Source organism: Athene noctua, chromosome 10, assembly GCF_965140245.1.
Source record: "Athene noctua chromosome 10, bAthNoc1.hap1.1, whole genome shotgun sequence".
Taxonomy (NCBI): domain Eukaryota; kingdom Metazoa; phylum Chordata; class Aves; order Strigiformes; family Strigidae; genus Athene; species Athene noctua.
The window spans coordinates 2,245,535-2,272,964 of NC_134046.1; the positions used below are offsets into that span (position 1 = coordinate 2,245,535).

The 27,430-nt window shown below is 48.5% G+C and overlaps 1 protein-coding gene across 4 annotated transcripts; it reads right to left on the minus strand.

Moving 5' to 3' along the window:
• Positions 1 to 476: 476 nt before the first annotated feature.
• On the minus strand, positions 477 to 27,430 carry SLC41A3 (solute carrier family 41 member 3). 4 transcript variants are annotated; one of them, XM_074913964.1, is made up of 11 exons: positions 27,297 to 27,430; positions 24,858 to 25,177; positions 14,329 to 14,436; positions 13,457 to 13,528; positions 12,504 to 12,648; positions 10,268 to 10,414; positions 7,510 to 7,654; positions 6,714 to 6,793; positions 4,749 to 4,883; positions 3,814 to 3,962; positions 477 to 1,374 (listed from the first exon to the last, which is right to left on the minus strand). In XM_074913964.1, the coding sequence occupies exons 2-11, from the start codon at positions 25,146 to 25,148 to the stop codon at positions 1,189 to 1,191; spliced, it is 1,458 nt and encodes a 485-aa protein (XP_074770065.1). In that variant the 5' UTR covers positions 25,149 to 25,177; positions 27,297 to 27,430; the 3' UTR covers positions 477 to 1,188. The 4 variants fall into 4 exon arrangements, with proteins under 4 accessions (XP_074770065.1, XP_074770067.1, XP_074770068.1 ...); XM_074913966.1 differs by lacking the exon at positions 27,297 to 27,430 and adding an exon at positions 19,895 to 20,332 and having other exon boundaries at positions 24,858 to 24,974; XM_074913967.1 differs by lacking the exons at positions 24,858 to 25,177; positions 27,297 to 27,430 and adding exons at positions 7,849 to 7,854; positions 19,895 to 21,068 and having other exon boundaries at positions 7,510 to 7,672; positions 10,289 to 10,414.

Sequence of the window (27,430 nt, forward strand, 5' to 3'; positions counted from 1 at the left end):
AGCTTCTCTGGGTTCAGGGAGAAGTGGCCTCTTGCAGCCCCACGAGCCTCCCTGACGTGTTCCTGGCAGCACAAGACAGCTGCCCCGGAGCACGGACCTAAGGAGTCATTTGCCAAAGCCTCACCCAGCCCAACACGGTCCCTACGCACACACACAGATTCTAGACTCATCACAGAGCAATTGCTAACGAGTGGATGGCGACTGTGGGAGAGGGAACGGGCTTTAACTGCAACCTGAAACACGGGGGCTGCAAAAGGCTGCTCTTGCTCAGGAAACTGATTTTCCTGACGCCCTGTTAAAACGGTGTTGTCCAACCCTGACTAGATAAGAAAGAAGCAAGCGAGAAGTTCTACCTGATGACTTTGAACCAGACACAGGCAGAGTCACGGCAAGACATGGTTGGACTAGATGATCTTCAAGGTCTTTTCAAACCTAGATGATTCTGTGAAGAAAAAACAACCCCTAAATCCACATCATTACTTTTTTTTTTTTTTTTTTTAAACCACTTTATTTGTGTGTGTGTTTCTATAAACATTTTAACTACTGGACGTTTCATAAACCGTAAAAAGAAACCTTCCCACCCCCAAAATGCAATCCATGCAGCTTGATGGTCTGATGACAGTGCTGCTTCCAGGGCAGGTAGGGGGGATCCCTCGATAACCTCCCGCTGAGGAACTCGAGATCCCGAGCGTCTGAGCGATGAAGAAGAGACACATTTAAAGACCTGATTGCTCTCCTCCTCCAGGGATGCGACGGGAGAGGAAACGGGGGGCAAAAAAAGAATTTCCCTTGGTGCAAAGTCAGAGTCTGACGGAGAGGTTGCGCCGTCCCCTTTGCAGGATGGGATGCAGTGACCTCGGCAGGCTTTGGAGAGGGGTGGTAGGGACCTGATGGAAATGCTCATTCCTTTACAAATGGCCCAAACACCCCTTAACGCCTCGTTTGCTGGGTGAAGGGCTGAGCAGCAGGTGCCGCTTCAAACCCGCTTGCTCACTTGGGAGGGCACAAGTCTGCGGGTGCAGATTCCTCGGGGCGGGAGAGCCCAGCTCTAAGGCACGATGGGGAGGAGAGATGCGGCGTGGGAGAGGCCCAGCGCAGCCGGGTGACCCAGCGCTTGTCACCAAGCACCCCGCTGTCCGAGAGGAAAGCACCGTGTCGCACGAGTGATGCGGAGCAGCACGTGGTCCCTCAGTTCCCCAGGTTCATGTCTGCACCGTGGACGAGCCAAACCAGGCGGAAACAGACGGCGAGGAAGCCGGTGCCCAGGAGATCTCCCAGGGCGGTGAGGTAGGGGATGGAGAAATTATCGGGATCCAGCGCCTTCCTCCACATCAGGCGCACAATTAAATCAGCCACATAGAGCAGGATGCCCACCTGAGGAGAGAGGTGAGAAAGGCCCTGCTGTGAGGCACCAAGGTGCTCACACACCGCCCCCCTCAACCAACTCACAACCAAAACGAGGTGGCCGCAGCCAAGCTCCCGGAAACTGAGAGGTAACACCCTCCCTGGAGAAGCACCGTTTCTCTGAGGGATGGAGCTGGGCTGGGTGTAGCTGGCTCAAACCCTCAGGCACTGCACTGCCTGGTGTCACCCGCGGTGCCACAGCCCCTTAACCACCGGCCACAAGCATAGGGACCACTCTTCAACCACTCACCAGCATCACGTGGGCCAAACTGGGAGTCTGGCCACACCAAAAGCATCTCCCCAGAGGTACGGCTCCCGCTTCCCATGCCCTGAGTGGGAGAGCTCCCATTCACTCCACCAGAAAGCAGGCTGCTGTGAATACACAGGCAGCCCCAAAGGATAAGTTTGTAGCCAGATTATTTTCTCTTCATCCCTCTTTTTTTCCATTAGAAATTCAGATCATGTCTACTTTGTTTTTCCTAGAAGTCTCAATGGACAACTGGAGTTTGAGGCAGTTTTTACATCAAAGTTATCCCAGGCAGCACCAACATGTTAAAAAATGAAAATAATTTCTTTTTTTTCATCTCAACAGTTTTAAAATCTTTGCTGCGATTTCTTTTAATTCCTATTTCATTCCCAATTCTGATAAACAGATGGAGGAAAAAAATACTTCGGATAAGGATTAAAGACTGTTTAGTTAATTGAATTAAGAAGGGAGAGAGAGTTTGCACCCTACATCTGTGGTCCCTCCATGGGAGACTGCAGCACAACAGGAACCAAAGCCAGAAGCAGCATTTCTGAAGGTGAAAACTGCTAACTGGGTTGGGGGAGAGGGAGGAGGAGAGATGGGGAAAGCAAATTAAATAACAGAATCACAGAAACTAAAGCTGGATGGAAGAGTCTTATATAGACCACTCCTCTGTCTCAATACAGGATCAAACATGCCTGTATCTTTCCTGATGGCTGTTTGTTTAGCCTGTGCTAAACAATCTTCAAAGATGGAGATGCCACACTCTAAGCAATCAGTCTCTTGGCTTTTTTTTTTTTTTTTCTGTTGTTGTTTTTCCTGAGGTCTAACATAAATCTGCCTTTTTGCATTTGAAACCTGTGATTTCATGTTTCGTCCCGAGTGACCACAGAGAAAATGTTATTCTGTTCCTCCCTACAGAAACTTGGTAGTTGAAAGGCTGTTAACCAGATTTTTCTCAAGCTTCTCTTCTTCAGACCAGCTAACCCCAATCCACTCAATCATTCCTCTAAGGTCATGTTTTCTAAGCCTCTGATCTTTCCCTCTGGGCTTCCTCCAGCTGACCCAAGCTTCCCCCTTGCTTTCTTTCTGTCTTCCTTTAAAAAGTATAATGAAGGGGAAGAAAGAACCAGGCTGAGCTTATTCTCCTCCGCTGGCCTTCATGGGAATCTTTCAGGGTCAGTGGCGTTGCTGGGATTCTACTCTTTACACTGTCATTTATTCCACGTATTTTCACGCTTGGCTCTGGTTGAGGAGTTACCTCGATGCATAAAGAGAAGAATAAATATTTTTCCTTTACAACTACGGCTGTGCTGCTGGTCTTAGGGTTGTGCAAAGGTCGAGAAAAACTGATTGTTTACACATGCAAGGAATTCACCCACAGACACGAGGCTGCTTGTAAGGCAAAGCCAGAAGTCAGCTACCTCACCCTGCAAATTAATGAGCCACGGATTTAAAAGGGCAAGTGAAGCCAGAGCCTCTGTGAGTTCAAGCAACAGCCGCGGGCGTTTCTGCGTGAGATGACAAAGTTTACAGGCAGGCAAAGCAGCGACAGGGAACAGGCAGAGCAAACTGGATGAAATGCCCACTGCCTACCCAGAACTTTGATGTCTGAAGATGAACTTCTCAGGCCTCTCTTTCCTTCTGAGCCATACAGCCCTGCCCAGAGGAATCCCTAAGCCTTCACTGTGATACATGAAAACAGTTTCCAAAATGAGTGGGGAAACCTGTTCACAGCCTCTCGCTTGTCCCTTACAGGGATGACCAGTGGCAGTCTAGAAATACTTGGGGCTTAGAGACTCAAGGAGTGGACGTGGTAAAACAAGGTACTACCCCCAGCAAGAGGTACCTCCTTGCTAAGGGGGTCTCTGCACACTCACTGCAGCTCAGCGGACGACGGTAATTTGTTCCTCATCTCCCCTCTGAACCCTCGCTCACCCTTAAGGGCAGTTGTGCTCACGTGGGAAACCAGACCCTGGCAGTCTGGGTGAAGTATGACTGGATGCACAGAAGATACATGATGCCTGGTAGGAAGCCCACTGGCAATGACTGGATATGTGGGCTGCTGTTGGAAGTTTTACCGTGACTCCTGCTTAGCCTGGAGACTGCTTTGTTTTCATAGTATCTGAGGGGTTCCTTTTGGATGAGAGTTTGGGGTTTACCTGCAGCAAAGCAGCAGTCAGATAGAACATCACAAAGGTGAAGGACAGAGATGTGTGGCCTCCCTGCAGCAGGTGGATGGTGTAGAGGAACACGAGGTGCCCTGGGATAACCAGGAGGAACAGGACTCGAGCTGACTTGGAATTCACTTCTGCAGAGGACAGAGACAGAAACAGCGATGACAGGGGCTGCCGACGGGGCGGGGGGGACAGGAGGCAGCTGTGGAATTTAATGTGCAGACTTGGGGCTGTCCCCTCCCACCAACCACATTGCTAACGCCTTTTCTAGATCACGCAGCAATCTGGAGCATCTGCAGTACCAGCCCAGCAGCTTTGTCTAGCACTGAAACTATGTGCCAAAGACGTGCTCCACGCTGATCCACTCCTTCCAAACACTCCTCTCCGCCGCTCTCTGCCTCCCACTGCTTCAGCTCTGCCTTGCTGCAACCCACTTTCCCAGTTTTTAGTTTGTTTTAGCAGTAACTCCCAACCTAGCAGGGGAAATTAAGAGGAACCTGCAATAGAAAAAGACAACCGACCCAAATCCAGTTTTACTGATGTTTATCCATTACTGAAGGTGGAGGAATTACTGATTTTCAGTGAGGCTATGCTCTATTCACCCCTCTGTCCACAGGTGATGGCTCTAGGCTGGCCATGGTTAAAATGACTTTCTATTAGATCATATTTGAGATTCTTTTTCAATTACTTTCTTTAGTGCTCCCTGAAGGCCCATTTCTTTTCATGCCAGTGAGCAAATATACCACAAGCTTTTTTTTATTCAAGCTGCCCACTGCAAAGATGCTTCCTCTCCAATCTGTGTATCTTCCCTGTAAGGGGAAATTCTTCCTCTGAAACCCACCTAGTCTTTCACCAACCTTGATAAAGAGCTCTCTGTGATGAGAGGCCTTGGGACATGGACACTAGGGTTCAAGGTTTACCTGATGAGAAGAATGTGGTGCAGGGGTTGGGCCAACTCTGCCTCATCTTATATGGCAAAACTCCAGGCATGCTCCAGAAGTGCAGGAATGTGGAAATACGGCTGGCCTGGATGGCGACCAGATTCCCTCCAACGCCTGTGAGGAAAAAACACAGTAAACCTGTAAACCACCCTCACTGCACTTTTTAAACATCAGTCTAACACCTAGCCCAAGGTGAGTTGATCTGCATTCATCTACAAGCTCAGAGAGCAGCAGTGAGAGAAAAAGAAAACCTGATCCCACATGTCGTGGTGATGCTGCACTATTCACTTGGCAGGAACAGCTCTTAAAAATCAGGAAGGCTCCAGTGATCGTTTCCTCCTGACTGCTTTATTGGAAACATTTTCCCTCGCCTCCCAGCACTGGCTGTAAATGCCACGTGGCCTCTGAAGATGATGTAATTGCACCTGGTTTGACGCAGTCTGTGAGCAACACCTGGGGAAAGCAGCACAGGCAATGACAGATGCTGCTCACGGCCACTTCTTGGATTTACTCACCCAGACAGCCATTATTGTTTAAAAGACAACAAACATCACAGAGAGTGATTATATGTCTGTCTGAAGGCACCTAAGACACTTGTTAAATGAGAAGGAATCATATGAAAATGAATCGGAGCCCAAATATGTTAGGTAATTAAAAGGAAATTAATTCCTTCCAGACTGATTAATTCTAGCAAACATGAAAAAGCAGCGACGTTTTCCCGCAGAAAATAGAGGGTTGATGATCTACGGAGCTACCCTCCACCCCCCTGAGTACTTGCAAGGTAGAAATGCCAAAGAATGGAGCAAACCTCCACCCCCTGAGTATGTGCAGGGTAGAAATGCCACAGAAAAGATAACGATGAGCCAGATCCTACATGTTTTCCCTACTCTGAAAAAGGAAATGCTCCATCACTAAACGTGAGATTTGCCAGAGCAAAATCAAAGTGAAAATACTAAGACCAGCTCAGCACAGCTCAAGACGGGAGCTTTCTGAATTGTGCACTGCCACACTTTGCAGGACTCCCCCGCACGTGGGGAGTGAAGAGCTACCTGTGCAAAGACACGGAGCACTGTGTAACTCTGCCACCAGCTCTGCCAGACAGGTCACCCGCCCCCAGAGAGCAACGTCTGGGTCAATCACTGTTCAACTAAATTGCTGTTGACTGTACTTGCCTAACTTGGCTAACCATGCTGGAAAGAGTTTGTCAGCAAGGTGGCTGTCTTTATGCAGATCCAGTAAGGTTACAGCTGGGTGACACCCTGTGACACTGCAAGAGGACACCACGCTTTGAGGGTGGCACAAAGCCAAGCCTGCCCTAGGAACGTGGGTGTCCCCTGGAATGGGCCTGGCCTGCAAGAACACTGCAATAGCAGAAAAATAACCCAGTGGATCCTCAGTGATGCCAGGATCCCCCCACAGTTTGTGCTGGTATGTGTATAAAAGTACTGTGAGGCTTCAAACGACTATAAACATATACACAAAAGATGTTAATATATATATATTAAAAATCCCTATGTATAATCTTTTGTATATACATACACATATATAATCTTAATACATTAATCTTTATCAACAATCTGTATAGGGGATGATTGCACAGCTCAAATTACTGAGTGGAGAGAGACAGGGAAAATGCATTTATTGTGACATCCTTAGTAGGTTTGGTGTTATGAAAGTCAAGGTGTCAACGTGGCTCTGAGACAACCATCAGACGCCGTTAACCTTTCCCGCAGCTCTGTCAGTATTTTTCAGCCCTGCCTATTTTGCTCCAGGGACACTTCAAGATGTAAGTAGGGATGTAACGGGGACCAGTGGCTTCACTTCCACTTGTGATGGGAGCAGGGACTTGAGCACAGACCTCTGTGTAGGGCAACAGTGGACACCTCGGGGAGGAGGGGGAGGTGTAACTAAAAGCATGCATATAACCCCCCCTGCCCAACCTACCATTAATCACAGGTGTGAACACTGCCATGCCTTCAAAGTTTGGGTCAGTTACAGTTTTGTCCAAGATGAGCCCACCAATGCTGTTAAAAAAGGACAGGCAATGAGGGTGGATCAATCTCTCTTCCCAGGGTAATTCCTATGCTGTGAAAATCCCACACTGAGATGAATTACTGCTTCTTCCCCATCGCCGGGGCTGGACTAGTCACCATTTACCCCTTTGACAGCTCAGTTTTCACCAGTAGATAGCCTTGCAGTTTTTCTTAATGGCACAAGGAGATCAGGAAGACCTCCTTGCCTACCCTTAAGCAAAACTGATGGTAGCCGGGGAAGCTTTATCATCCTCTCCAAAAGTTTTGCTACACTTCTATACTGGTCTTAGCAGGTTTTTTTAATTCTCTCCCAGATCTCAGCTGGGTTTGAAAGATGTAGACTGAGGGAATGAACTACCTGGCTCTATATTCACCAGTCTTCTGTCTTTACAGCTGGATGAAAATGAGGCTGAAGTCTGACTATTTGTGATGGTCACCATTCCCTTTTTGGTTTCCTGGCTTACACCCATATGGTGCATAGATGTGCAAGTGAGACTTAAAACGATGACTTGCTTTTTCCAGTCATCTGGGGGCTCCTTATCTGCTACCTCACAGCCTGTTGGAGAGCCCCCAATGGCTGAGAAGCACTGGACCAACACCCTTCTGCTGTCCCTTCCAGTTTTATTTTTTGATGGCTTTCTAACGAGCGTGGGGTCTCTCTGGAGAGGGCACACAGGTGTAGGCTCAGGAGCAGCTCCTCCGTTTACCTGCTGATGCTCATGGCAACAATGACTGGCTGCCATCCAGATTTCAGGACTTCGGCAAGGGAAGGACTCTGCTTGGCGATAGCAACCCAGAGAGGGATCATGACAATGAAGACAGCACAGATCAGAGGAGAAAGGTATTTCATATCTGGCAAGGAAAAGAAAACTTGAATTAAATGCCCATGGCTTCACAGGTTGCCAAAATCATATTGCACGAAGTCTGGAAGAAAGGCAGCAGGGCTCTCCAACTGAGTTACATTAGCAGAAAAATCACATGAACCAAGATATTCCCCACACAACCACCTCACTCTACCACAGAAATCCATAATTAATCCCTGAAACTCCCTGCTAGAGGATGTTGTTTGAAAATCAGCAGGATTCAGAGCAAGTTATATTTGAAGATGAGCAAGTCTCCAATTCCATCTCCAACTAAGCAAGACAAAAAGTTACAAAATTTCTGGCTTCGGGGTACAAATCAAACAGCAGGACAAGAGGGAAACTCCTGTGTGCAAGCTGTATCACACTTACAACAGACACCTCATGCCTTCACCTAAACCAACAAGTAATAGGTATTTTTGGTGGCAAGCGAGCAGAATTGCTGAGCAGCTGGTCTGCTCTATAGGAAGAAATGCTCTCTTGCACAGTTAAGCCAGTTAAGATCCAGGGTTTCTTTTGTGCTAGCTTACATGTGTTTCCATTAGGTGCTTTTTCCATTTGGTAGGGGCATAGCCTTGAAATGACCTTTAGAAGCAAAGGAATTAAAAAATAAGTAGATGTGCAGCAGTAAAAGAAAATAAACATGACTCAGAAGCATGAGAAGCACCTTCAAGCAATGGGGATGATGCCAACTCTTTTGATATAAAAATGCTTCTTCAACAAAGCTCTCCATCTGGTCTCTGTGCTGGGGCCAAAGCCAGCGGGTTGTAAGGCAGACTTTGCAGGTAATGTGGGGGATGAAGCAGGCTCAAAGTGTGCATTTTACACAATGACACTGCCAGGGCCTTGGGCGACCTGGGTGAGATGGCACTGATGGGATGAGATCTTCCATGAATCAAGGCTTTTACACAGAGGTGCACTCCTTATGCAGGGCTTTAGTCAACACTGAAATGCAACTTTTCTGGGTGTAAACAGCTGCTGTTTTGTCAGTGGTTTACCACCTGGAGTCATTTAGGACAGAGGGGTTGTATGAGAGACTTAGTTCCTGTACTGGACCTCCTAGACCCACCCCTCGTTGTCTCTGGCAATTAATTCCTTCTTAAATAATGCAGACACGGGGCACTGGAGTCTATCAAACCTTATCAAAGGCAACAGAAAGCCTCCTGGTAGGATGAATGGACTTCAGGCTCCACATTCCAGTTCTGCCACATTCTCTCACATACAGCCCATAAGCAAGCTGAAACCCTTTGGCAAAGTTTCTATCTCCATTACGCAGGACTGGGAAGGACCAGGGTTGATTTTTTTAAAAATCAAAAATCTTCATTGCCAAAAGAGTGTTCTGCAGAAGGAGGTGGTGCTGCATCAGATGGCACTTAATGCTCCAAACTTCACAGACTCACTGGCATTTTTGAAGGATACATTTTGGTAGGACCCAGAAGTTGTCACAGCGTGACCTGCCCCTTACTACACACTGGGGAGGGAAATGGATTTATCCAACCACCATCAACAGTGCTTCCTCCTACCTGCCTCACTTAATGCTCCCAATGACTAGGTGTCTGTGTGCCTCGGTATTTTCCACCTCAAGAAGCTATTTAAACCACTCTGAAAACATCACAAATGCTCTCTGGTTACAACCACAGAGGTTATCATGTTCTGCCATGTGTTCCCTGGGAGATATTATCAGAGGCGTAGCAACTGAAAGACAAAGCAGCTTTACAGAGGCAGGTGTGGTGGCGTCACGGAAAAAGCCTATTAAAAAAATGCACCTCTGAAGCTGAAGGAGGACTGGACGGAAGCAATTCGTGGGCCTCTCCCTGCAGTGTGGGCTCCTTCGCTCCTGCACTTGCTGGCATGTGGGACAAGTCATGCAAACTGAGAACAGCTGCCTCTGCTTCTGCTCACAGTCTGAGAGCAGCGGTTTGGGTTTCAAATGGTACCAAGTCTGCTGGATCTTTTTATTTTCCTCTTTCTGTTCTAGGTTAGGCTCACGGTAAATAGCCTAGCACTTTCCAAGCAGCAGTCAGGTATCTATCACTGCATTGCTGCACGTTTTGAGCTTTTCAGTGTCGACAGATGTCCAATTCTTTGCCAACCAGCAGCACAATAACCCCTCAGCCACAGCTTCTGCTCTGAGTCCTGTGAGCACAAACCAGTGCAGCACTGCCTCCCTCCCTCCAATTCAATAATACCTTGTTCATCCACCACTCTCCACGTGTGAAGAGCAAGAACATTTTACAGCTGCCAAAACCCTGAAATTGCTTTGTGAGGAAGGACCTGCTATTACCCATGCAGAGAAAGTAGCTATGCTTGGCTAGTGACAGATGCAGGAACAGAGTCAGTGTCACGTATGTCAACCGTCTGTTCTAAAGCTATGCAATACACGTTGGTCATCTCTTTGACAAATCCCAGTTGTGTTTCTTAGGCTCTGCCTTCCAGTTTGCTACTAAAAGAGAGCCCAGGAAAAGCCTCTTTGGTTATTTTTCTACTCCAGTGGCATGGCAGCCTCCATTCTGAAACATCCCAGAAATAGGTAAGCACCTTGCAATAATTTCAGAAGGATTCATCCCTCTCTTGCTGAGCTACAAACCCCTGCTAAACACTGTACCTATGTATTTGAAGAGCGTACTGCTGATTCCTGCCAGCAAGGAAAGGGTTATCAAGTCTCCGAGGCTTGCTGCTATGGGTGTGGCGACATTGTCTGGATTGATCCCAACTTTCCTTGCTCCGATAATCACGCCAATCATCACCAGACCTAGAGAAGACACAGAGCAGGCATCAGAGAATGCATCCTGCTGCGTTTCACCCCAGAGCTCCTCTGTTTCCCAGAGGGACACGGGCTTTGGGAAAAGCAAGCAGCAGATTGCCTGTAGCGGTACCACGCAGCTGGAGATTGGACATCCCCAGGAATTTGTCCTCTTGCTTTCACCAACCTGAAGGGCATGACTCTGCCCTTATGAACTGCACCAAAGGCCCACAGGCACATGAGCAAATTCCAGGGATCAAAGGAGATACCAGCAGGCAGCCCAAATGTAGAAGCTCCCCTCCTGAGCAGCCTAATCTTTGCTGCCTTGACGCAGGACCAGGCACGAAGCACAGTCATAGATAAGCACACAGCAGGCATGCGGCAGCCTCTTGGTGCCATCCCCTGCTCTGGATTCCACAGCACAAAGATATTTTCCATATTAGACCAAAATTTCTCTGAGTTTGAACCACTAAGGAGCGATGAGCTTCCTCAGAGTAGCCTGAATTAGCCTTTCGGCCCAGCCATCTGACTGACCCTTCACATCCCAGAGTCTTTGGGGTGCTTTAATCTGCACTGGGTGGATGTTGATGCTGTGAGCAGCTCCAGAGTCAAGGGGTTATGGAGGTGGCCCACATCACCTCTTCTCCTGTCCTCTGTGCTGCACCTGGAAAATTCAGCTGCTTTTCAACATTGTTGTAGAGAAGGGAAGTTTTGCTTGTCCAGGTAAGTTAATGAGCACAAACCCTGATGTGGGAATCCCTCAGCCATCGCATCTCTCACAGGCCTGAGGAAGGGCCACCTGGAATAAACCCTGCCTGGCCAGCTTCCACTGCGGTGTGACTAGCAAGAGTAGCCTTGAGACAAGACACACGACATCTCTGCAAAGCCCTTCTGTGGCTGACAGGACGCCCTAAAGGGAGCCTGACAAATGGTGGTTCCCCTCAGCTCACCACCTCTCTGTGCCTGTTTGGACAGGCCCACCAAAGCTGAGCGTGCACAGGAGCATCAGCTCTCCCCTAAGAAATGCCACCTGTGCCCCCTCCCCGACACAGCATCCCTTACACAGACACACAGCCTCACACAACACGGCATTCTCCACAAAAGCCCTCCCAGACACCAACGCTCCCCTCCCCACAGCACAGTTCATGCTGCTTCCCTCCCCGGTCATAAAAATAGCAGGCTTCCATCGTGCACACCCACACACAGGCTGCCTGTGGCCACGTCCAGGGAAGAAACTAATGCTAGCTGAAAGCCTGTGATGGTACAGCAGCAAAGCCGCTCTGTATCACACCGAGCAGGGAGACAGAGGGGAAGAGTTTAATGAAAGCTGGACTGCTGTTTTTCTCTTTTAACAACTGCCTCATCCCATGTTTTTCATCAAAGGCATCTACAATCACCCTTTGACTCCAGCTTCAGGATATGCACTTGCTGTAACTTGTCCCTTTTATTTAGAAAACTTGCTGTATCCAACTCTGCCAGCTCCCTCTATTCAGGGTGTTGTGCTGCCCTCATATGGCAAACCTACAAACTGAACATCTTCAGGCGACAGAGCAGCTCCTCCTGTCCACCCCAGCACATTTCCCTTGCAAGGGGAAGAGCCAGGAGGGCCCTGACTGTCTCAGAGCTCACAGCAGACAAGCCACAGGGCTGGCCACAATCTTCCACGGGGTACTGGGTGACCCTGGTCCACCCCGAGCGTGGTCTGTGCTAACAGACTCTCAATACCCTGCTTTGTGCACGGCTTTAGTTCATTCTCACCTAGGAAATGGCCAAATGACCAAGACACATGGAGGAAGCATGGGGGGGGGGGGGCGTGCACCCACGCAGAGCACGGGGCCATTTTTCACATCTGGGGTGAAATGGGACATTTTGATGGCTGCTGCGGATGCCAAGAGCCCAGCGAACGGATCCAGGGAGAAGAGCAGCACAGGCAGGACGCAGCAGGGCTGAAAGCCACAGACATAGAACTAATGCTCCCTGCATCCCTCCCCGCTGTGCCAGGCCGAAAGGACTTCAGCTGGGCTTCCCTGGCAGAAGGGACAGGTTTTTTCCTCACCTGAGCACTGCACCTTTGATCTGAGGAACGAAAACGACTCACCGAGAGAAAGAGCAGCGATGAAGGCCGTGGTGACACTGCTGGCACACAGCACAGCAGCCTGGCTCAGCTCCACGGAGCCTTTGGAGATGGCTCCCAGGATCACAGCAGCAACAGCAGCCAGAAGTCCCACCACAGTGGCCTGGACCTGGGGACCAGAAGGCAGCTGATGAGCAACCATCCGCATCTGCTCCCTGGCAGTCCTGGCTCCGTGCAACTGCAGCATTTCCACACAGCTAAGCCTTGCAGAGATGCCGATTGCTTATGCATTTAAGCAGCATGCCTGTAACGCTCCACTAAGTTAAAAAAAAAAATAAAATAATCCTAACAAAGTTTGGAGAAAAACTCTGGAGGCCTGTAAAGGGCAGATAACATTTCAGCAAAGGACACTGTGTCCATCAGCAAAGGAATAGCCCTGGTCAACAGAAAAACGGGCTCCCCATCAACACAGCACTCCTAGCAAGCTAAAAGCTGTGGAAGGAGATAAGGGAAAGCACGGAGACACATGTTGCAACCCCTGTGGCCTTGCCATGTGCAACCTCTAGGCTGGTTGCTGGATTTTAACAAGTAGAAAAAGCTACAAGAGGCACATTTCTCCCATCTCTCCCCTCCTGCCCAGGGCTGATTCCCAAACGTTGCCAGCGAGCAACAGGCTTTATCTAGGGACTGTTGTGAAACAGGGATTGTGCTGCAGCTCCCCCTGCAAAAGGTTTTTTCATTATTTCAGTTGTCCACAAAGGCAATGAATGTCTAGATGTGTTTTGCAGCTAAACGACAAGCTCTGGGGCCACACAGAGCTTTATTGGAGGTCAAGTCCTGGGCTCTGCTTGGCTCTGTTGAGAATACCTGCCTGAAATCAGCAGCCTGGGATTCAGCAGTGCTGGGAACAGATGCTGTTGGGCTGCAGCACAGCAAGAGAAAAGGGCCTTTTTCCTCTCCCAGCTGAAGGGACTCACCTGGATGAGGGCTAAATTGCAGGTTGCCATTTTCCATTGCTTCTGGGCATCATCCATCTGTCCGGTGTTAGCCTAGGAGCCAAGAGAGACACCCTAAAAACGTGTTCCTGTGGCACAGGTGGCTGCTGAAGGCAGTTTCACCTGGTCCCTGTGGGAAAGCATCTGCTAAAGACAGAGAGGCACGAGCAAAGGTCAGCATCTCCCAGCCTTCCCTGCACTTCCTTCCTGACACATCTCCATCACGGCCAGCCCAGTGTCCCAGGGTACCCAGCTAAAGGTGGAGGGGGCACTTCCACCACATCCTGCACAGACCAAAAGCTGACCAAATTAAACCAATTTTCCTCTTTCATTTCCCCTAAATTGCTCTGTTAAGGTCCAGTTTCTCCCAAGACATGCAATACAAACAGCCCAAAACAAACAAAACTGCTTAGGGAGATAGGAGAAATCAAATCCATAGTAGCAAAAGTTACTGCAGGTCCCAAGAAGCCTTGGTGTGGTCCCCCCCAGTAGGATTGCTGAGAAGCCCTGATCTCTCAAGGATCAATAACCACAAAAAAGCAATCCAATATGAAGCTGACAGCTGTGGAGTCCTGGCTTTGTCTCCTTCATGTGTCACAGGTCCCAAAATATCAGTAACTGGCCACTCAGGGATTAATTCACCTTCAAAGTGCAGATGGAAATTCTCTGTTCCAGTTACAAAATGAGGGCAAACACGTTATTTTAACACTCATACACCCCTAGTTTCTACTTAACAGAAAAGGGCATGTCTCATACACACAGCGTGGTTATATACAAGCAGAATCTCCTGATGTCTTCTGCTAATCCCCCCCCCCGCCCCACACACCCCCCACCACCACCCTGTTAACACTCACAGCAGTGGAGAGCCTGGATGCCAGCGTCATCTCAAGATTACCCTTCAGGCCAACCAAGGCAGGAACCAGGATAAAAACTTCCGTAATTGTCCGAAATACATCCCAGTGCTGGAAGAAAACAAAGGCAATGTCCTCAGTTTGTGATGCTGACCAGCTCAGTGCTGTTGCTTCAAAGGGGAGTGGGTTCCCCCACCTGCTCTATAGGTGTCTGCTGTGCACATGGGGGCAGCTGCTGCCCCGGGGCTGGCTGCATTTTGGGAGTGAAGGGAGCAATTTTGAGCTTGGAATATTCCTTCTGATCTCATGCACAGCAAAGCACTATCCTAACAGGGAAGGTACCTTCTTCCTGAGGGCAGCAGAAGATTTTGGAAAGCCACAAATTAAAATGCGCCTTTAGCATTAGCCAAGAACAACATGAAAAATAATAAGGGTTCACAAGTCAAATGAAACACAGCACGCTCTCCATCCTTTGTACTGACACTAGACACAGGAACACCTATTGCTGTCCAGACTCAGAAGAATAAACAAAAAGATCTGGAAACGATCTAACAATAAAAAGTTGTGTCTGTCTTTTTACCAAACTTTTAACTAAGCATCTAAGACTGGTGGCGGAAGGGAAGGAGTTTTTGTATCTCTTCTCCATGGGCAGTTCCTAAATCTTCCTGTTACCAAGAATGCTCCCAGCACTGCTGCAAAAAGGATTTGAATAGAGATCCCATCAGCCCAAACTGCTGGGCCAATATCTTGATTATGGTTGCTCTTCTGAAGTTGAACTGTACAAAGCTGTTGAATTAGCTGCAACACTAGAAATGATCTGAAACTTTAAGAAACTTTGTTGATTAACACATCTTCTCTAATTTATCTACCCTACAGCACTTTGGAACGTAATTCATTCACCCCCTGAGCATTGAAGGATATTGCCAAAGTCCCACTGTAGCCAGAGAGGATGAAATCAGGATGATATCACAGAACAGAGCAGCTCACCATGAAGAAAGATCAACTAGCCCAACATCTAAGAGCAGAATACAAGAAAAAAAGAGTAGCTGCAATGAGTCAGATCAAAGGTCCATCTAACCTATCCTTACCTCTACCAGGAGTCAAATTCAGGTGTAGAAAACAACAATCTACAAGTATGACAAGTAGACAGGGTAATTCTGTGCATTTTCCAGCCTACAACTATCTGCCCTGAGCTGGCGGGGTTTTTCTGCACCCTTACCACTGCACAAAGGATTTCTCTTTCAGGTACTCATCCAATCTCCCCCCTTCAACCCACGTGTCATCCTGTGGCAAAAAAATATCCATAGTTTAGCTACACGTCACGTGAAGGATCAACTTGTTCATGAATTCTAACTTGTCCCTGGCTAGTATTGTATGATGGCCACGAATTCTGGCACTAAAGGACAAAATGAACAACAGACCCCTGCCTGCCCACCTTCCCCACATCCAGTGGGATTCGAGAAACCTGAGAATCCAGGAGGTTGGAGAGACTCAGTAAATGTCGACACATTCAGCTGTCAGCCTGTTGGGAAATACAGACAGGCTGTAACAGCTCGGTGTTGGGAGGCTGTGGGAAGCCAGCGGGGCGGCTGTCTGCTGGGGAGCCCTCACAGCTTCCTTCTGAGCCAGGATGAGTGAACGTGGGGCTGAGCACATGATGCAAGACACCCCTCGGAGGCGCAGGTAACAGGCAAAACATTACCATCAACACAAAAAGGCACATTTCCTGGAAACAGGCATGTTTCAAAATGTTAAAAGTAAGTTACTGCTGAGTAAATAACAGATAATAGCAGAACAGTCACCTTAGTTGACACACTACAATTTTGTTTGAATTTGTTAACGTGGAACTTAAATACCTGAGAAATCTATTAACATGGAACTTAAATACCTAAGAAATCTAGGGCCAGACATCCCCTTATAAAGATTCAAATCCCCCTCTCTCTTTAATTAAGAATATAGATCCAAACTCATCTCTGACACCTTCAAAAGAAAGAGGAGAAAAACCAGACTTCGTAGTCGTAATGTAAAACCCCCCAGTCATTTAAAATACACAGGCATGCAGACATTCGTATTTAAGACCTTGCATATTTTGCACATAAAAAGACATATAAATAAAAAGCAACAGAAAAACTCAACTCTATCTTCTGTGTATGTCACCTTCGGGAAACAGGACTTTGTTATATCAATGTAAACTCCAACCCTTGTGTTCCTTGTGAATTTTGCGGGTCTCAAGCCATCATAACAGTAGTTGCAGCATATGAGGTATGACTGTTTGGGACTGCCTTACATATAATTACACTGAAAGGCTTGGAACAATTAATAATCACACAACTGTACTAATAAAAAAAGCTGACTTAATTGCCTCCATTTGAGTCTCATTACTGACTCACTAAGAGCCTAAGGACAGATTCATAATGATTTATACCACTGTAGCCAGGACTCCACGGTGTTAGACTGCAGAAATACAGAATAAACAGAAGATCCCCGTGGCATCACCTTGGCGGATCGTCAGCTGGGGGAGCAGGTGAATGTGGCAGGTTAGAGCCGTGCAGGCAAGGAGCTGCCTGAATGAAGACAACTGGATTAAGTCTAGGAAGCATCTCTGTCCTTTGAGATGAAAACTGGCCTAGAAGGAACAGAACAGCATTGCAAACCCCCCAGAGGGATACTGAGCCAGAAAAGAGACTTTCTTCCCCCTTCACATCCCCATAATGGAGTTACAGCCCTAAAGCTCAGCTCTGAAGAAACCTCGTTACCCCATGGTCTGCTGCAGCTGGTCCCTGTGCCAGCTGGATCTGCTCACGGGGTCCCAAAGGGGAAGAGGGGCTATGAAGTACCGAGACAGTCTCAGCTGTCCCTCCTTACACCATCCTCACAGTCCCAACTGTCCTGTTACCTCTCCAAGAGCATCCATCCTCCCACGGCAGCAGCTAAGAAACCTCTGGGGTCTTCCATTGCCCTGAACAAGTCAGCAGAAAGATCAAAAGATCCTGGACTATCAAATGCAGGCTGATCCAAACTCCTGAATTTTCAATGCTAATCATCTCAAGGGCTTTTATCAACAAAGGACAGGGCTATCTTTTGTCTGTGACTTTTATTTGGCCCGTGTCCCACTGCAGTGGTGCGGAAGGGGAGAACGAAAGGGAAGCTTTGCTCCTGAATTCTGAAGTTTGAAATCTGATCGCCCAGCTTCAATCTGATTCTTCACCTTACTGTAAAAGAGTGGGCCAAACCCTGACAGGGCCCTGCAAGGTCTCCAGCAATGCCAGCCAGCCCAGAATCCGGATGGACCAGCTGGCCAAGGATCACTGGGGCAGAGAGAAGACCTGTGCCATGCTACCGGCCCTGCACAGAGCCGCATCACCTGCACAACCAAGAAGAGAAAAATGGTAAACGGCTACTTCTTTGAGCATACTTTTATTACAGTATGAGACCCCCAGGTTTGAGCCTTGTAGTCAACTGGGCTATACAAATCTCTTCTGTTGATTTTTTTTTTTTTTTTTTTAAACAGTAACATGAACAGTTCTTGGTTTCAGCCCAGGACAGACCAGAAACTGCTAAAATCCTGGGAAGTTTAATAGGACACAAACAAGCAATTTCCACTTTGTTCTCTTTACATCAGCCCTGCAAACAAGAGACTCAGCTGGACTCCCAGCACAGAACCACATTATTTCAAGATATTTTGTATGTAACAAAACAAGGGCAGCACCATTAAACTCACAGGTATGCTCTAGATACCATCCTCGAGCTTGCCCATATATCTCCCTGTCAAAGGCAGGCATGGAGTTTCCTAAGAATGTTTTGCAGTGACAGCAAATAGAGCAAAGCATTCCCAGGCCAGACCATCCCCTGAAAAATGGGCAAATCACAGACTCCTGGATTAGAAAAACCTGTAGTTTCAGTAGCATGAGTCTTATGGTACCTGGCCTCAAGCAAACAGACACAGTCTCAGCTTTTAGTTGGACAGGACAGCGAGCTTCTTGCAGGAAGAAAAGCTGAAAGTAAGCAGTTCAGAGACAAAAAGGCACAGAAGAATAATCCAAACCTTTAAAGGCTAAAATCTCTGGATTCTCCCAGCTGCTGGTTTTGCCTGTAAACATTGATACCACAGCAGCTTACCTCACTAACATCTCTCCTTCGCCAGTTGTGACTCTCAAAGCACTAACTCCCTCCTCTGGGAGCTGAACCCACTGACTGATGGCTTCTATTTCAACATAGCTAAAAACACCTTTACCAAAAACTACACTTCCTATTATTGTGCTTCAGGCATGACCCCGTTTCTAAGAGTCTAGTGAACAAATACACAAAGTAGAACTGCACTCTGGTGTTCAAACAACACATGCAACGTAGGTATACATGGCTTATGTTGTCCATCAGTTTGGATAATTACATTTTTGAACAGAGCCCAATTCGTAGCAAGCTCGTTCGATTTCTTTTAGACAAAGACCTATTCACTTGCCAACGCTATGGAGTGGGTATGTACTATGTCTTTATCACTCGTGGAGATAACTGCTATTAACGTAACATCCTGGGTAGTTTGAGAACTTCTGTAATGCTGCAAGACAGGTCTGTGCTTAAGCACAGCACAAGGTGGAGACGGCAAACACAGCATAGCAACAGCATGGGCCACTCCAGTTAACTCTTCTTTGATAGTCCTCATATTCCCTTTAATTCAACTTCTCTGCCTTCTTTGTTTCTTCCAATGCAAGAAAAAAACAGCAAGGTATTGTCTTTCCAAACATTCAAGTATCCATATTTAGCTCCTGCTGTGCTACTAATGCCAGAGAATCCAATGTACTCCTGTGAGCTCAGAGTGCAGGATATATCTTTGGGAAACTCTGCCAGCCTTTTGATTTGTAAATCCACTGGCATGAGATGCCCAAACTAGATCAAATTTTGCATTTCTATTTGTGCCACTGTACAAAAGAAAGAACAGATGAGATAGATTCTGGTTGTGGGCACAGTGGTGTAAATCCAGCAGCACTCCTTGGAAGTCAGTGGAAGTGATTCCAAATTTACACCCACCTCAGAATCCGGCCAAGAAGCACTCAGTTTGTAGGCAATGCTAATCTTTTTCTGCTGGCATGCCTCTCATCACAGTATCTAAATGCCTTCTAGACCAAAGATTACATTAGGTTGTTTGCAAAGAATGGAAAGCATAAACTTGCCTGTGAGACAGATAGTTAATAACAACCCTGACCTAGATCTCCTTATCAGCAATTTCTGAAGGAAAGAAATAATATCATGCAATAGGGGAACATGCTGCAGTCTGATCCCAGTCGCTTCACAGCAGTCATCACCGAAGTGCTCAGCCAGATCCAGCGAAGGGAGCTCCCAGTCTCATGCACAGTGTCAGGCAGCCTGTCTGAAAGCCACTATCCCACTTTACAAGGATCCCATGTACTAATCTAAAGATGGATAGCGTCTTGCTAGCACAGGAAAAGCCTACAGCCAACCTGCTGACTGGCTGCTAGGACCACACTCGTTAAAAACAAAACCACACAAATCCTCCGGGTCAGTGAGTTAGCCCACCCTCTCACTACAAAGTTGCCTAACCACATGTACCTACTTGAACAACATCCATCAAGAGGCCAGCAGCTACCATGCCCAAGCCAGCCAGAAGGAACGGCATGAAAATCTGGGAGGCAATGGAGAATGAAGTCTCTGGGAGAAATCCGCTGGCTGACCTGGTTAACTTGCAGGTGAAACCTCTCAGCTTCTTGCCGTGGAAGCACAGTTCCAGCTGTAACTGGGTGACCACCATGGTCAAACACCATTACCCCATGCTCAGCAGGGCAAACGGGGGGAGATCAGGACATCACACAGATCCTCCTGGTAGCTCTCTTCGAAGTCAAAAGAATGTTTTTCCTCAAACTACAGCAATGATGCTAAATTGCTTTAGCTTCTTCTCCTCCTAGGAGCACGTCCAGAGGGTTGCAGCAAGGGTATCCTCCAAAATTGATTCAGCTGGGTTGAGCCCACGTGGCAGCAAACTTGACGGACACAACTTCTCCAATTTGTATCCAGGGGGGGATTAAAAAAGAGAAAAGAAGATTGTGGAGATGTCTGTGGACGAATAGAAACGAGCCCACACCCCATTCAGCTCCCACCACCTCAGTAAAAACCAGTAAGACCTGCTCAGACTACAGCACTGAAAGAGTGACAGGTCATGCAAGAATCCCTCAGCGTGCTCAAACGCACTAGTGTCCTTTCTCCTCAGGTTACATTTCTTGTCAGACTGCGGCTCGCCTTTGATACGATGGTTTAATATGTAAGCCTGCTGTGAACTGGCCCCAGTTCCCTCACTCCCACCATAAGCAACGTTGAACTTTTCTCGCTGTCCCAAGGCCGAGGAGGTGGGGAGTTAACAACCAGGATCCGTTTTGCTCTCCTTCAAGGTGAAGAAAGGTCAAGGAAAACATGAGTCCACATTTCTCACGGCTGACGATATGACGCAGGTCCCATCCCCAGGACAGTGACACAGCTAAGCCAGCTGGTGAGAGAAGATCTGTCTTTCTAGACCCCGGCCCCTCCTGTCCCCTCCGCAGGATGTAACGATCCGTCTATGCCAGCTATACCTCTGAATGACTGGCTTTCAGGGGAAAAAAAAAAAAAAATAATGCAGAGAACCAGCCAATAAGCTTCAAAAGCGAACACCCTTATCTGCTGTCATCACTTCAACTTTCTGCTAGTTTGCAAAGGCCAAGATAAGAGTCATAGCCAGAGCTTATTTAAGGTAGCTCCGTAATCTCGCTACTCCACAGGCAAGGGAGAGAAAGGGTGAACGTTTCCATGGCATGCTGTGAGCTGGTCTCCCTGCCTGTCCTCAAGTGAAACACACTGCTCCTGCATGCTACCAGGAAGGGACCGTCTTTAAGAGATGGGGTCTCACCCCAGAGTCTCCGTAGCCAAACAGCTGACACAAGGTCAAGAACCAGAGCTGCATCATAACCACATACGGCCAAAGAATTTGTATCCTGCTCAGTAAAGACTTCAGCTCAAAGTCACGCGTGCAGGGAAGGGAGTCAGGGTATTCTGCTGGGGCTCATTTCTAATCATTAATTTGGGCAGACTAATTGGATCAGAGGATCAAAAAGTTTTTAAAGCACAATTTGGGATAGGAAGGATTGGTTCAGTACATTAGCAACTGAGTTTTTTCGGCATTCAACCACAGGTTCAGATCCAGCCATGCCACAGCGAAGGCAAGCAAGTGAAAGCAAGTATTCAGGCCTCAAAGATACACAGTTCTCAGCTCAGTTCAGGTTCAAAGTTTAAATCACATTGCCTTACTTACACTTTTTGTACCAATCAACCCCCTTCCTGACACTCTCTGCAGAGGGACATAAAGATTAACGGTTTGTGGACTCTGTCGTTGTGAGAGTTCCCAGCTTGGAGCTAAATGCATCGGTAGGGTTGGACAGAACAAGACATGCTTCTGTCCTGCAGATAAACATGGAACTGAGGAAGCTCCCAGCCCTTTGGGTGGTGTGTTTCTTTTGGTCCGAATTCACGCAAACCAAAGCACGAAGCCTAATGGGCTGAGATAGCACAGCAGCTCTCTGCAAGCTTGACAGGGTGGAAAAGATGGGAAACTCTGTCCTTTGCTGGTTTTTAGGTTGATATTTTGGTACAGCCCCCAAAGCCTTCTCCACTCCCAGCTGGCTTGGTGTGCGTACGTGTTTCTTCCACCTAACAACAGTCCAGTTAGCTGAAAGCTAACAAGGGAGCACATTTCAGCTAATCTAACTGGAAAAAAAGTCCACAATAGCTGGAAGAGGGAGGTTAATAAAAAAAACCTGTAATAACCACCCATGATCCAACCTCTTTCTATCAGCCAGGAACTGAGAAGTGACAGCATGAAGGCCCACTTCTGGTCAGGAACTCACAGCGGCTTCAAGGAAACAAAGGACAATTTCTGGACAACTACCACAGGTTTTCAAAGGTCTGATAATGTGTACACCTAGTTCCATATGCCACTATATCTGCCGACAGGATTGCTGATAGGCATAAACATTAATGTAAAGGAAATCTTAATAAGCCCGAATGACTCACATGCCATTAAAAAACACAGCAACAACACATCCTGTACTAAAGCGTCAGCCTGGCAGGGTTTATGGGTTTATCACGCTTCAGCTCTCTCTGTTTCTAAGCAAGCACCATAAAAAGCTTTCAACCGATGAATCAGAATGCGGAGAAGGTAATTGGTTCAGGTGACCTGCGTGTGTACACTGGGTCATTTTATTATGCATTTAAGGAGCCTCTGATAAAGATCCGCACCATATTTGTCAGCAAAGGGATACATCATATTTTCCTGGCAAAGAGATATACCATATTTGTCTGCAAAGGGACACGTCAGGTTTAAGAAGAAAGAGCGTGTTGCTGAACAGCGGGAAAAATATTGTAAGTCGTAGGAAAAAAAAAGAAACAAACCATCTCATGGCTGCACCACTTCTTGTGGCAAAGCCTGGGGAGGCACACCTCGGCCCTTCTCTGCACACAAATACATCATATCCCTACGACTGCAAACTAGCCAACAGCTAGCACTGCCCTGGAGGAGCCAAAGCAGAACCAGCCTCTTTGGTGGGCACTGACCCTGATCTAGGGCCTCCATCCACTGCCACAGGCCAGGAAAAGAACAGAGAGATGACACATGCCAAAGAGCACAGTTTCAGATGTGCCTTATCATCCTTGCAAACAAGGGACAAAGATATCAGAGAATTCTCTTACCACATGGCAGTGTAAGCAACAGGTATCACTATTCTGACCCCTCAGACTCGTGGGCGGGCGATGCTTTTCAGGGACCACATGTCCCGGTTGCTGGGGTTCTCTCACTCCCCACTCTGCTAGCCCTGTCAAATCAGGCTGCGGATTTTTGTTTCTCACCTTGCTCCTCTCTTCTCCACTTTAGGAAAGGGCAGGGAAGAGAGGTTATGTGAAGAGAAAGAGAGCAAGCAGATGGGGAGTGCCTGGCGCCCAAAGCCTCGCAGCACCTCCTGTTGCCCCACAGGAACAGCAGCAGCAGGGCCAGCGGCCAGGCCTGGCTGAGAAAATAAGAGCAGCTCCTAGCAGCGGTGAGTCCACAATGAGACGCGCTCAAGTAGTCCATGATCACACACAAAAAGTCACTGTGCTGACTGCCAAAGGCCTGCTTTTCCTATGAGATGTTGCATGGGTTGATTTCCCAGGTTCTAAGCACTAACATGAAAGCTCTTTGCAAGCTCTTTATTTGCATAACACAGAAACCAGACTTTTGCGGTTTCAGAGGAGTATGAGGTTTGCTTCACATTCTGATTACATTAGTGGCCCAATCCTTCCTAGGAAAAAAAACCCAAACCTCTCTAAGAGAACACTGAACGAAAAACACTCCTCCAACATCATTAACCCATCTGCAACCTATGTCACACTTTAATATCTCACAATAGGAGGTAACATGCATTTAATGTCAGAGATCCATAGGAATGGGCAGGTCTCAACAATCTGAAAAATAAAAATGAAAGTGGTTGCTCCAGGCTCAGGATTCTCAGAATGACGTCTAAGGAGACAAAAAGTAGTTTGCCACTGGGTTCTGGGTTTTCCTTGGTGTTTTATGATCTGACTAGACATTCTGCCAGGTATCGAGTACCTGCTAAGTTCAGTTAAGGATACTGTGTCACTCTTAAGCCTTTATGGCTCTTCTAGCTTAGGGAGATCAGCCCAGGGCTAGTGGCAAAAGAACACAGCTCCAGATTTGTGGAAGCTGTTAATGCAAGCATAGTAGTTTCAGTGTCACTGGATCAGGTAGGTCAGGGCAGTCTGACCCAAGAGCTAGCTAGTCAAATAACAAGGGTTAACAAAAAGGCACGCAGTAGTGAGAATCACCTAGAGTGCAAAGGCAGAGCAATTTATAATCTGGAAATTAACTGCAGCTTTAAACTGTCCAAACTTAGGTGCTCACCACTACCTTAAAGGTGTTATTGCACCACAGGAGGAAAGGCCTGGTCCTGACTGTCACAGAATCAGAAGTTGGACTGGGAGAAGACTCAAGGACTTGAGCCATCTGCTACAAGGATTTAAAAAGGATGTGGTGCACAGGCTGTGCTGGTTGTGTGAAGCATTAACAGTGCTGGGCTGGGTGGCTCCTTGCACAATGAAGCGGGACTCTCCAGAGCTACATCCAGGAGCGATGCAGCTGTATCTGTTGCAGGAAAGCGTTGTGCCACCACGGTCCTTGGGCCTGGAGCTCAGCCACCCTCTTCCCAAAACCAAGGTGAGATCTTTGCATAGGACTACACCTTCCTACACAGATGCCTCAGATCCTCCACACCATATTGTCTTTTAGTTCCAGAGGAGAAAAAGGGCCAGAAAACCACCACGTGTTATCTCCTGAGAGCTGCAGGGAAGTATGTAACAGCTGACTCTGAAGGATGTTGGCATGTGAAGCTGCTGCAAATCCTCCTTTCCTTTGCCATCCCCAGAGCAAATCCTCTGCCTCTGAAGGGAAGTCCCCCACCTATCCCATTGCCAGGTACATCAGATCTGTTTCTTTCCCTTACCTGAACATAATCCAAAACCATGCCTGCCAAGACCATGCCAAGCCCAGCTAGGAGGTATGGCAGGAGCACTTGCAGGCAAATCGCAACGGCTGACTCTTCCCGCGACTTTGCCATGGCTGCCTTCTCCTCGGCCAAGAGCTTCTGCTGTGCATGCAGAGACACATCCTCTGCTTCCTGGCTGCCAAGTCGGCTCTCTCTGTGTTTACCCTTGCTCTTTGCTTTGTGCCTGGATCGCTCTCCATTCCTAGTCCTGCCCTCTTTTCTCCTCTGCCGAACTTCCTCACCTTTCATGGTGGCTTTCTTGAATCACAAGAGCTTTTCTGAAAAACAAAGTCAGAAACAAAGAGATAACAAAAAAAGGGGCATCAGATGGGTCAGAGACATGAAACCCTTTGGTAGTCCGCTCCGTTAATTTGAAGGCAAACTACCACTTACTCCCAAAGCCCTGGATGCTCTGCTAACCCAAATACCAGTACTTCATTTACCTTCAACTTTATATAGCAGCAAATCAATCTCCCTTTCCGTTACTGCATCTCTTCCTAGGCCCATGCTCACGCTGCAGTGCTTGCTGTGCTTCCTGGCTCTCACCCTGAGAAGGCCCAGAAGGATGCAGAAGGTGCTGCATGCAGCCTGAACTCTGGACCCACAGTGGGAGTCATGAGAACTGAGCAGCCCAGCAGAGTCCAACCCTTTTTAGAGCCATGAAATGGGGGCAGTTCACATCCTACCATCCTGCAGTCCAGCAAAGAACTAGCACGACCAGCACAGTACGGGTACGTACTACACGTGGTACCTAACATACTACACATGGTACCTAACATACTACAGCTAGCTGTCCACCACCCTTCAATAACAAACTAATTCTTTGACTCTCTTTCTATTCTGGATACTTTTTCTTCCTTTTGTGCCTTGGTTGACACGCATGCACTGTGTGACTCATCTGTCTCCAGAGAAGCTGCCATGACCCCACAGCATCTTACCAGAAAAAAACAAAACCACGCCACATGCAAAACTGTTACCAATCACTCTTTTCTTGCCATCGCATCTTATTTCTTGATATAACTGTCATTCATTCATCCTGCCTGCCCCACTGCTGGCCCAGGCAGTGCCCCAAATCTTTCCCCATCATCTCCTCACGGAACCATCAAGGTTGGAAAAGCCCTTGCAGCTCCTCCAGCCCAACCATGACCCTCCCCCTGACCCTTCCCAACTCCCCCAGATCCCTCAGCGCTGGCTCAGCCCGACTCTTCAACCCCTCCAGGGATCCCGGGGACTCCCCCCTGCCCTGGGCAGCCCATTCCAACGCCCAACAGCCCCTTCTGCACAGAAATCCTTCCTCAGAGCCAGCCTGACCCTGCCCTGGGCAGCTTGAGGCCATTCCCTCGGGGCCTGGCGCTGGGGCCTTGGCTCCAGAGACTCATCCCCCCTCTCTGCCCCCTCCTGGCAGGGTTAGCAGCCCGCAAATACTCTCTGATGTTCCCATTTTCAGGACGGGCCCCTAAACCCCTGCACTAGAATATCCCAGGTACGAGAACCCTCTTCTTGCCCAACATCTGGGGAACAGAGGAGGCTGCTCGGAGGCCCCAGTCCCGGCTTGGGCGGGGGGGATGGACAAAACAAAACCCCCCTCTGCGGGAGGAGGAGACGCAGCCCCCCTGTCCCCGTTCCGTCCGCCCGCCCCGGGCGCTTACCGGCTCCTGGCCCTGCCCGCGGCTCTGCCCTGCGCGGGGCCGTGCCCGCGGGCTCAGGCGGGACGATGCGAAGGCGGTCGGCCCCGCCACATCTGGGGCGCGGCGGCGCGGCTCGGCGGAGCCCGCCCTGCGCGGCGGCCGCGGGTTCGAGGCCGGCCCCCGCCGCGGAGGCGGTGCGCTGCCGTGAGTGGCAGCCGCCGGGCCGGCCCCGCCGCCGGGAAGGCACCGGGGGGCAGCCGGGGCCGCTCCCCGCAGCCGGCAGCGGCCGCCAGCCCCGCTCCCTGTCGGCAGTGTTGCAGCCCTTCGTAGCCCCAGCTGCCAGAGGGGTCAGTTGGAGGGGGGTGGCTGGAGGTAACGGCCCCCCTGGAAGGAAGCTCTGGGGTACCCGGGGTGCCCCTGCCACCCCGACAGCTCCTGTTACAGGAAGGGGTGACAACGCTCAGCAAACAGGAGGAAAGACATTTCCTCTATCTTTTGGTTTGTGTTTGTTTTTTTATTTTATTTTGGCATTTGCTCTTGCTGCAAGCTTCCTGTGCAAAAGCCTGCCTCCACCACAATCACAGCAAAACCGCTGTCGATTTGCTCCCCCCACGCCCCCTTACTGAATCAGCACGTTAGAAATGGGATTACAGCATCCATCACAGTTAAGCACATAAATCTCATTCAGCGCTGAAGTAACCGTACTCATGCAAGTCTCCTGAATCATGCAGCTCAAATTTCCAGAACAATTGAGGATATTAAATCATACCTCAGTACCAGAGCAATCTTACATCCTGCTGAAGTCTCTCAGAGGTCACGCTATGCTAAAGGGCTCTTACTGATAAAATGGTGTCTCTGGGCCTGCGAGCTCTGGCTCAAAGCAGGGCACACCAAAAGGAGTTG

Coding starts and splice junctions, on each gene's coding strand:
- SLC41A3 (XM_074913964.1), bottom strand. CDS start 25,148: ATGAAAGGTGAGGAAGTTCGGCAGAGGAGAAAAGAGGGCAGGACTAGG. Junction 14,437..24,857: donor TGGTTTTGGATTATGTTCAG/GTAAGGGAAAGA, acceptor GTTTTCTTCCAG/CACTGGGATGTATTTCGGAC. Junction 7,655..10,267: donor TACGCTCTTCAAATACATAG/GTACAGTGTTTA, acceptor TTTCCTTGCCAG/ATATGAAATACCTTTCTCCT.